General features: G+C 45.3%; 1 protein-coding gene across 2 annotated transcripts; it reads left to right on the top strand.

Moving 5' to 3' along the window:
- The first annotated feature begins 358 nt into the window (after nt 1–358).
- Nucleotides 359–10882, top strand: LOC136477201 (uncharacterized). Of its 2 annotated transcripts, none has more exons than XM_066475287.1 (2): nt 359–1229; nt 10438–10882. In XM_066475287.1, the coding sequence occupies exon 1, from the start codon at nt 504–506 to the stop codon at nt 1221–1223; it is 720 nt and encodes a 239-aa protein (XP_066331384.1). In that variant the 5' UTR covers nt 359–503; the 3' UTR covers nt 1224–1229; nt 10438–10882. The 2 variants fall into 2 exon arrangements, 1 of the variants encoding a protein (XP_066331384.1); XR_010763937.1 differs by lacking the exon at nt 359–1229 and adding an exon at nt 4117–8609.
- Nucleotides 10883–11113: the final 231 nt, after the last annotated feature.

Genomic DNA, 11113 nt, shown 5'->3' with positions numbered 1-11113 from the left:
TTCATGGGTGGGTCAGTGGGTGGTGCGCAAGAGATATCTTTGTCCAGGCATTGCAGGATCCAACGGTGGTGGCGGCAACAAGATTAGTGAATCGATCGGGCATCGAGGGATTGAGAAAAGATTAGTTGGTCACTTGTTGTGTGTGTTTAATTTCTACCAGATGGTTTAGTAGGAGCCATTTTTCAGTGAAAAAAGTGGAGCCGGAGAGTTTTGAAGAAGGCACGAACGGCAAATGCCCTGCATGTTTGCCGCTTGTCGTACTGACGAAGGTGATACTGCATGCCCGCAAGTTTTGGCGACGAAAGATGAATTGCCTGCTGAAGCATTCACTGGGTACTGCGCACGCTGAGGCTAGAAACCAGGAGTCGTTGGCCATCACCTCGTCTTCCGTCTTCGGGGCCGGCCTGCTCCGCTGCCATGGAATAAATGCACAAACATTACAGTACGAATCAACAGAAACATCACCGCGAGACCAAGAAATCAATTCTCTGGCTCTCCGATCGATGGCATTGGTCCCCATCAAGCAGTTGGACGGCCCCTGCGGCTACCTACGGTGGAAGGAATCGGTGCTCCTCCGCGTCCACACCCTCGGCGTCGCCCGTGTGCTCTTCGACGACCGCACCACCGGCGACGGCGACGCCGGATCCGGCGACGACGCCGCGGCGCAGGCGGCGGCCAAGAAGTGGGCGCGCGACGACGCGGTGTGCCGCGGCCACATCCTCGCCACCCTCTCCGACCGCCTGCTCCCGGACTACCAGCGCTTCGCCACCGCGGCGAACCTGTGGCGCGCCCTGGCGCGCACCTACCACGTGGACACGCCCCGCGTCTGGCGGGACAAGTTCGACGCGTTCGAGTTCGAGGAAGGCGCCGGGGGCGTGCTCCTGGAGCAGATCGCGCACGCGGAGGCCCTGGGCGTCGCCGCGCGGCTCCCGGATGGCTTCGTCGCCTACGAGCTCTGCGGGAGGCTCCCGGATGTCGTCAGCGACGCCGTCGTCATGCGTTCTGGCCCTGACAACGAGATGACCATGAGCTTGGTCTGGGACGTCGCCCGCCGTGTGGTGGGCAGTGGTGCAGGACCGGAACGTCTCTGGAGGACGACGACGGCAATGGCTGACGAAGCGGAGGGCTGCTGCTCCGACGGTCCAAAGCCGGAGCAGAGCACGGGGCGCAGGAACCGTGGCGAGCCTGGACATGTTGCCAAGAACTCCAGGCGAAGGGTTTGATCATGGGTTTGTCTTTTTCCACGCTTATATATTCTGTAGTAAGTACAACAATAGTCCATTGCATGCACTGTTAATTTCGAGAAATATAAATATTATATTACAAATTCTAGGCCCATAGAAGATCAAAATTGTTTTTATTTGATATGGTAATTTGCTTATATTCTAGCTCAGTACTCCGATCCCTACATTTCCTTCTATAAGATGTTTAAAGATTTTATTTCAAAAAAAGTCTTTTGCGTTAATTTCACTTATCTATACCTAATTAACAGCTAAAATTTCCCCCCTATTTTTTTGGTCGTCTTCCCTGACTAACTTCGTGAACGTGGAAATTATCTCTTTTTATGTTTGTCTACAACTCTCCTATTTAACATATTTGAAGGGCTTTTTGAGGTAACCTGAATAGCCAGAAATCCTAATTCTAATTCAAATAGACTCATGTAATCTTATGAAACATGCTGAGTTCCCTGAATAGGAATCCTAATTCAAATAGTTTTCCTCTTTTTCGTGTCTGTAGATTAAAGTGGTTTCCATTGTCCAAGTGAACAATTATCCTGCATATATGGACGTTTCAATAACTAGAGCTCTTTTATTTATTTATGTTAAAAAAAGAAACCCACAGGTCAACCAGCAACAAATTTTATTTACCAATCAAAATTCAAAACTACATGAATAATTTGGTGGTGAATTTTTTTCTTAGAAAAGAGCCAATAGTTAATTTAGAGAAATATAAATATTATATTACAAATTCTAGGCCCATAGAAGATCAAAATTGTTTTATTTGATATGGTAATTTGCTCATCATACTCTAACTCAGGTACTCCTATCCCTCCATTTCCTTCTATAAGATGATTAAGGATTTGATTTCAAAAAAGTCTTTTGCGCTGATTATTAATTTCAATTATCCATATCTAATATTAAGAGCTAATTTTTTCCCCAATTTTTTAGTTGTCTTCCCCTAACTAACTTCGTGAATGTGGAAATTGTCTCTTTTTATGTTTGTCTATAACTCTCATGAAATTGTCTCTCTTTGTGTGTCTACAACTCTCCTATTTGAAGGGCTTCTTGAGGTAGCCTGAATAGCTAGAAATCCTAATTCGAATTCAAATAGACTCCTATAATCCTGTTTAATATTATGAAACATACTTACATGCAAGGTTTCAGAGTTCCCTGAATATGAATCCTAATTCAAATTGTTTTCCTCTTTTTCGTGTCCATAGATTAAAGTGGTTTCCATTGTCTAAATGAACAATTATCATGTATATATTGACGTTTCAATAACTAAAGCTCTTTTCTTTATGTTAAAAAAAGAAGCCCACAGGTCAACCAACAACGACAAATTTATTACCAATCAAATTCAAAACTACACGAATAATTTGGTGGTGAATTTTTTCTTAGAAAAGAGCCAATAGTTAAAAGGCCCATAATGCTATATTTACTATTTTTATGTTTATTTATTATGAGGAAAAACAAAACTACCTGAGTGGACAAATGGGCTCACGAACAGGAAAAAAATAGAAACACGGATGTTAGGTACCACTCTCATCATCGTTTCTCATGAACATTTGATAGTTTTTTCTTCCATTATAACACATGGACATGAGCGTTTTTAGCACTCTTTTTTCTGTCCGTCCTAGCGTCAGCAGGAAGATTTGTTTTGGTTCATCCCAGCGTTCGGTTCCTTCCGAGTGTGTTTTTTTTTTTGTCAGACCGGTATTCCAACTTCATGATTTTAGGTTTGTTTCCATAGATATTAAAAAAAAAGAATAAAAGCAATCATAATGGGTGTTTGAACTCTTGATCCTTAATTTCCTCTATCTTAAAATAAAGATTATTACTATCAAATTGTTGATACATTTTGATTAAAAGTAAAACTTATCTTATTAGAATTTGTTCACATGATAGTACCAGCCACAAAATTATCAGGCAACACACATGGAAATTGCTCGAGTTCCTTAGCTAGTGTGTGTATCTCATGAGCCTGCTCCACTACTTAATGGTTATCAACCATACCGTATGATGTACAGCTTGGTACCGGCATTAGAAAATTGCCCATCAAAAGCACTTGGCTTCAACGCATGTATAAATGTCCATGTAGCCCGAGGCACGGCGGCCCGACATGAAGCCCGCATTTTTTGCCCAGATGAAAGCTCTAGTTTGGTTTTGGTGAATTGATGAAACCCTAAGTGCTAGCCTAGTTTATTAAAGTGATCATGAGATAGGTAGCACATTCCAAGTGGTGTAGCAAATGAAGATCATGACATGATGATGGTGATGCCATGGTGATGATCAAGTGCTTGGACTTGAAAAGAAGAAAGAGAAAAATAAAAGGCTCAAGGCAAAAGTATAAGTGGTAGGAGCCATTTTGTTTCGGTGATCAAGACACTTAGCGAGTATGATCACATTTAGGTTCGATAGCCGTACTATTAAGAGGGGTGGAACTCGTATCGAAATACGGTTATCAAAGTGCCACTAGATACTCTAACTCATTGCATATATATTTAGGATCTAGTGGAGTGCTAACACCCTTGAAAATATTTGTGAAAATATGCTAACACACATGCACAAATGTGATACACATTGTGTTTAGCACTTGGGAGCAAACGTTTGAAACTTCACCGGCAGAGTGCGGACAGTCCGACGGTGCCACCGGCGCCCTGTACAGAAAAGACAGGGTTTCACAGAGTGCACCGGACTCTGGTCACGTGGTGACCGGACTCTGGGGAGCAGCGTCCGGTCAATTATAAAAGAAGATGGTACTCTCGGCCTGTGATCGGACGCAGACGACCGGACTCTGGCTGAACACTATTCAGCATCCGGTCATGCTAATGTGGCGGCGCGTAGAGAAGAGGTGAAGGACCGGACGCTGATGCTGCGTCCGATCATGACCGACCGGACTCGTTCGGTCACAGTTGAACAGCTCTAGGAGCTCTCTGAAAGTGACCGGACGCTGGGGTCCTGCGTCCGGTCATGATCAAACTAACGCGTCCGGTCGTGAATGGAACCTCTCTAGAAACAACCGGACTCGGCAGAGGTGCGTCTGGTCGTGGCACTGTGCTGCGTCCGGTCATCACTTAACCGTTGAGATCAGGCGCTCATCATTTGAAGCGAGGAATGACATGGTAGCCATCCGTTGATCGGACGCTGGAAGGGTGCGTTCGGTCGATCTGACCGGTGCGTCTGGTCGCCCCGAATTTTCAGTGAACAGAGAGCCAACGGTTCTATTCATAGGGCTCTCTATTTAAGCCCCATGGCCGGCTCAAGCTCACCCTCTTGGCCATTTGCATTGACATAGCAACCTTGTGAGCTTTGCCAAAACCCTTCCACTCATCTCCATCATCGATTCATCATCTTTGTGAGATTAGGAGTGAATCCAAGTGCATTGCTTGAGTTTTTGTATCTAGAGGCACTTGGTGTCCGTATTTCGCTGTTGGATTCATTTGTTACTCTTGGTGGTTGCCGCCACCTAGACGACTTGGAGCAATGAGGATCGTCGAGCGGAGGTTGGTGATTGTCTCTGGCTCCGATCATGGTGATTGTGAGGGGTTCTTGACCTTTCCCCAGTGGAGAGCCAAAATGTACTCTAGTAAATTGCTCGTGGCTTGTGTGATCCTCATCTTGTGTTGGTTGTGCGGCACCCTATCGAGGTTTTGGCGTGTGATGTCAATTAGCGCGTGAACCTCCAAGTGAGTAAATCGCCACAACGATGACTAGCTTGCCGGTAAGCAAGTGAACCTCGGTAAAAAGTCATTATGTCATCATTTGATTCCGAGGTGATTGGTCTTCATTGGTATTCATTCTTATGATTGATTGATTGATTCCTCGACTCGACGGTATAACCATCTTGCTCTCTCTCTTTACTTTACTACAAATTAGTTGTCAAGCTCTTTAGTGTAGCTAGTCGTGAGAGCTTGTTAGTTTGGTTAGTGTGGCTCTTTAGCTAGCCTTTGAGAGCAGACTAACTTAGTATAGTGACATAGCCATTGTGTGGATAGAGACTATAGAAACTAGAATTGTGGTAGGTGGCTTGCATTTTTAGTAGGCCAGTGCAACACTCGTTTCGCCTCATAATTGTCTAACCGATTTGCTAAGTGTTGTTGTTGAAATTTTTAATAGGCTATTCACCCCCCCCCTCTAGCAATTAGGACCTTTCACCGGCCCAAGCATGGCACGACCCGATGATCAGTGGGCCTAGGCCAGCCTGGTCTGGGGGTACAGGCTATGCCTGGGCCGTCACTCAAGCCCGAGCATGGCACGGCATGGCTCGGCCTACAAGAGTCAGCCCGGTAGCGGCCCAGCATCCCCCCACCCCTAGTCCCCCATGGTCTGCTAGGCGGCCCAGCCCCAACGGCTCCCCCTGCCTCCCCACATATATAAGCTCACAGACGCGGCACCCTCTCCCTCACCCTGAACCCTAAATCACTTCCACTCCCCCCGCAGCACCGCTCTCGCCTTGCCATCTCGTCTGTTGGTGGCGTCCAGCCTCCCCAACTCCGGTGACCTCGATTCGCCTGCCGCTGGAGAGCCGCTCCCTACTCCTCATCTCCTCCTACCTGATCCCCTCCCTCTCCACATCTCCCTTCTCCCTCTCCCTATCTCCCCTCTTGATCTCGGTGATTATGTGAGTTTGTGTCCCTGACTCCCCGTCTGTCCCTCCTCCGCCGCTCGCCGTCCTTCTAACTGGTGTGTCGTCTTCTCTAGGTGGCCCTCGTCTTCTCCGACACTAGGCTCTAGTTGCGTAGGTACAACCCTAACCCTAACCCTTCTCTTCTTCCATTGATGATTGATCTATTCTGATCTATTCATTTCCTCCTCCATCTCTTTGCGTAGGTTGGTGGCCGATGCGTCGTCCTCTAGCTGTGGCATAGAGCGACCAAGGCTGCCCTACGCACCATTGAGGAACGTTGCTGGAGAGACCTCCATGGTCAAGGGCGCCATGGCTGGTGCTAATGACGAGATCGTCTGGCCGCTCACCGGCAACGATGATCTGATCGCGGCAGGCTGAAAGCTCTAGTTTGGTTTTGGTGAATTGATGAAACCCTAAGTGCTAACCTAGTTTATCAAAGTGATTATGAGATAGGTAGCACTACTCCAAGTGATGAAGCAATGGTGAAAATCATGATGATGGTGATGGCATGGTGATGATCAAATGCTTTGACTTGAAAAAGAAGAAAGAGAAAAACAAAAAGCTCAAGGCAAAGGTGAAACTTGAAATGAGCTTTTTCGTTTTGGTGATCGAGACACTTAGTGAGTGTGATCACATATAGGATCGATAGTCGTACTATTAAGAGGGGTGAAACTCGTATCGAAATGCGGTTATCAAAGTGCCACTAGATGCTCTAACACATTGCACATGCATTTAGGATCTAGTGGAGTGCTAACACCCTTGAAAACATTTGTGAAAATATGCTAACACATGTGCACAAGCTGATACACTTGGTGGTTGACACATTTGAGCAAGGGTAAAGAAGATAGAGTTGAAAAGGAGTTAAATGCGCTGGTCACGGGGTGACCGAACATGTCCAACATGCGTATCGGACGCGTCCGGTACTGTCTCAGCGGCAGTGTTTCTGACATGATTGGACGCGTCCGATATCTATACCGGACGCATCCGGTATTCTAGCTAGGCGCAGGCAGAGTTGCCGAGGTGACCGGACTCTGGCTCGTAGCAATGATCGGACGCTGAGCAATCACTGTTTAGCATCAGGTCGTGGTGACGTGGGGCGTGCGTGTTGGTCCAGAGAGGACCGGACGTAGGGGCGCGTTTGGTCGACCACACCAGACGCGTCCGATCAAAGTTGAGCGGCTCTAGGAGCTCTCTAGACTCAATCGGACGCTGCTCCTCCTACGTCTAGTCGGCCACACCGGACGTGTTCGGTCGTAGTTGAGCAGCTCTAGGAGCTCTCTGGACTCGACTAGACGTTGCCCCTCATGCGTCCGGTCGGCCACACCGGACGCGTCTGGTCGTAGCTGAGCAACTCTGGGAGCTCTCTGGACTCGACCGGACGCTGCCCCTCCTACGTCCGGTCGGCCACACCGGACGTGTCCGATCATAGTTCAGCGGCTCTGGGAGCTCTCTGGATTCGACCGGACGCTGCCTCTCCTGCGTTCGGTCAGCCACTGTAGTGTGTCCGATGCGTCGCATCAGAGCATGTCAGAGAGGGTTGTTGGGTGGCAATGGTTACTTCATTTGAATGGGACACATGGCGGTCAAGCAGTGACCGAACGCAGCGACCAGACGCATCCGGTCGTTCCACAGTCAGCCCAATAATTGAGCCAACGGCTCTATTGTTTGGGGTGTCTATAAATATCGTTTGGCTGGCTCAAGCTCACTGTCTTGGCCATTTGCATTGACATAGCAACCTTATGAGCTTAGCCAAAGCCCTCCCACTCATCTCCATCATGATTCATCATCTTTGTGAGATTGGGAGAGAATCCAAGTGCATTGCTTGAGTGTTTGCATCTAGAGGCACTTGGTGTTCGTGTTTCACTACGGGATTCTCTTGTTACTCTTAGTGGTTGTCGCCACCTAGATGGCTTGGAGCAGCGAGGATCGTCGAGCAGAGGCTGGTGATTGTCTCCTACTCCAATCGTGGTGATTGTGAGGGGTTCTTGATCTTTCCCCGGCGGAGAGCCAAAAGGTACTCTAGTAAATTGCTCATGGCTTGTGTGATCCCCATCTTGTGTTGGTTGTGCGGCACCCTATTATGGGTTTGGCGTGTGATGCCAATTAGCGCGTGAACCTCCAAGTGAGTGAATCACCACAACGAGGACTAACTTGTCGGCAAGCAAGTGAACCTCAGTAAAAAATCATTGTGTCATCATTTGATTCCAAGGTGATTGGTCTTCATTGGTATTCACTCTTGTGATTAATTGGTTCATTCCTCAACTCTGCGGTATAACCATCTTGCTCTCTCTCTCTTTACATTACTGCAAACTAGTTGTCAAGCTCTTTAGTGTAGCTAGTCGTGAGAGCTTGTTAGTTTGGTTAGTGTGGCTCTTTAGTTAGCCTTTGAGAGCTTACTAACTTAGTGTAGTGACATAGCCATTATGTGGATAGAGACTATAGAAACTAGAATTATGGTAGGTGGCTTGCAATTTAAGTAGGCTAGCGCAACACTTGCTTCGCCTCATAATTGTCTAACTAGTTTGCTAAGTGTTGTTGTAGATATTTTTAATAGGCTATTCACCCCCCTCTAGCCATTAGGACCTTTCACAAGCCTGGCCCCTGAGGACGACGACGACACCCATGAGGACGCTGCTTGCTTGTTCGGTATCGATGTCGGTGGTGGCTCTGCTGCTCCGATCGATCTGGATGGCAGCGGTGGTGAAGGGGCGACAGTGACTGGGACCCAGCCTGCTCCAACGGCTCAGCTCCATCTGTTGCTGGTAACTCTTTTGGTGTTGGTACTAGTAAGCGTTAATCTGCTGTGTGAGCTAATTTTGATGAGATCTATGAGACTGTGAATTGTAGGAAAATCTGTACTAAAGCTACCTATAAAATGTGTAAGCATACTTTGTCTACTAGATCTAATGCTAGCACTGGCCACTTGAAGAGGCACTAGAAATCTTGTAGGTAGAAAATTGATCAAGGTGCTAGGGTTCAGTCTAGTCTTACTTACAATCCTGATGGTTCTATGCATAACTGGGACTATAAACCTGATGTTGCTAGATATGAATTGTGTCACTTGATTGCTAGGTTTGATTTGCCGTTGGGTATTGGTGAGATAGATGTATGGGAGGAGTATATTATTCGTGCTCATAACCCTAGGTTTACTAAGGTTTCTAGACAGACCACCACTAGAGATCTTAGTAAGCTATTTACCGAGCGTCGTAATATGCTTAAGAATTCTGGGTTATCTGGTGCTTCATCTGTTGCTTTGACATCAGACATTTGGTCTGGTAATGCTGAGGACTATATTAGTGTTGTTGCTCATTATGTGAGTGCTGATTGGGAGTTAAAAAAAGGTTATTGGTCTGAGGTTGATTGAGATAAAGCATACTGGTGAAAATATTGCTGAAAAAATTGCTTGTGTCATTGAGGAATTTGGTTTAATTGACAAGGTTTTCTCTGTAACTTTAGACAATAATTCTTCTAATGCTAAGGCTATGGATACTTTGACACCTATGTTTGCTGGTTATTTGGGTTGTGATCCTCCACCTGAGCCTATAAATCCTAATCAGCGTAAGTATAATCTTATGCATCAACGTTGTGCTTGTCATATCATTAATCTGATTGTAAAATCTGGTTTAAAGAGGTTTAAACCTTACACAGAAGATTTTAGAACTACTATTAATTTCTTAAATTCTTCTAATCAAAGAATTGCTATGTTTAAGAACAACTACACTGCTACGGGTGTTAGACCTAGAAAGTTTGGCTTAAATATGGATGTTAGATGGAATGCTACATACCTTATGCTTAAACAGTTGGTTCCATATAAGGATGTTTTTTCTATGTTCATTAATGCAAATTATGGCTCAATATTGTTGACTGCGAGGCATTGGTATATAGCTGAAAAGATATTGGAGTTCCTGAAAATATTTTATGAATTCATAGTTGTTTTTTCTGGTGTTTACTATCCAACTAGTCCACTTATTCCGCACCATCTGCTAGACATTGCTTCTCATTTGCATGCAAGTGAAAAAGATCAAAATCTAATAGCTGTTGTCTATCCTATTAAGCTTAAATTCCTTAAATACTGGCAGTATATACCTCTGTTATTTTCATTTTCTTTCATTATTGATCCTAGAGCTAAGTTGAGAGGTTTATTTAATGTTCTACAAATACTTAAAGAGAACACTAGTGTTGATTACAGTTTATATTATGCTGATGTGAAAACTAAAATTTACAAGTTGTTTAACAAATAAGAGAGAAAGTTTGGTGCTGCTAGGTCTCAGAGGCCTGCACAGCCTGCAAGCCATACAAGTAAGAAAAAACAGGCATGGGAAAGAATCTTTGGATGCCCTAGATCATCTGGTGTTGTTGGTCCTTCCCCTGCCTCTGCCCGCACTTCATCTCAATCTACTTCTGCTACTGGTTGTGAGCTCACAGCTTATCTAGATAGTGACAATGTCACTGCATATGAGGATGACTTCAACTTACTTCTCTGGTGGCATGACCATAAACTAACCTATCATATCCTATCTATAATGGCTAAAGATATTATGTCTGTTCATGTTTCTACTATCTCTTCATAATCATGTTTTGGCTTGACAGGAAGGATAATTGAAGAGCGACGACGACGCCTGTTGCCTAAAACTGTGAAGATGCTGGCTGGCATAAAGTATTGGGAGTTAGGAAAAAGAAGGTTACAGCATGCTGTTGACAACCAAGAGTTGGAAGACTCTTTCAAGAATCTTTATCTTGATAAAGATGCATCTGGGGATGTTGTTGCTGCTGCTGGCATATCTGGGGCTAGCACATATGGATCTACATCTGTGGCTTCTGTTGGTACTTAGTGTGTGAGACTTGAGAGTTGTGAGACTTGAGAGTGATATGTTATCTTTGTATCTGTGATGTGTGACTGATACTGGTGAACAATGGTTTAAGACTTAATTAAGAGCTGTGCTGCACTCTTTTTTCTTTTCTAGGGTTTCTCACAAGGGTGAGTTTTACCTAGAAAGGTTTTTAATGAGGCAGCATTGCACAAACAACTCAGTTATCTTAATTCCCTTGTCTCCTTTGGTGGCTTTTGTTAGAATTTAGAATCTATGATCAGTTTATTACTTGTGAATGTGAAATACTGAAATACAAATGAATTGTGAAATGTGATTGTGAAAATGGAGAAGTGTTGGATGAGGAAGCAGTTTGAGGTGTTTTAAGGGCACCGGGCCGTGGGCTAGCATGACCCACGGATTTGGCCGTGCTTAGCGGGCTGGCACGGCACGGATTT

The sequence above is a fragment of the Miscanthus floridulus genome, chromosome 8 (assembly GCF_019320115.1).
Source record: "Miscanthus floridulus cultivar M001 chromosome 8, ASM1932011v1, whole genome shotgun sequence".
NCBI classification, from domain to species: Eukaryota; Viridiplantae; Streptophyta; class Magnoliopsida; order Poales; family Poaceae; genus Miscanthus; species Miscanthus floridulus.
The sequence above is the reverse complement of the archived record's forward strand: the minus strand, read 5'-3'. Positions and strand labels throughout refer to the sequence as shown.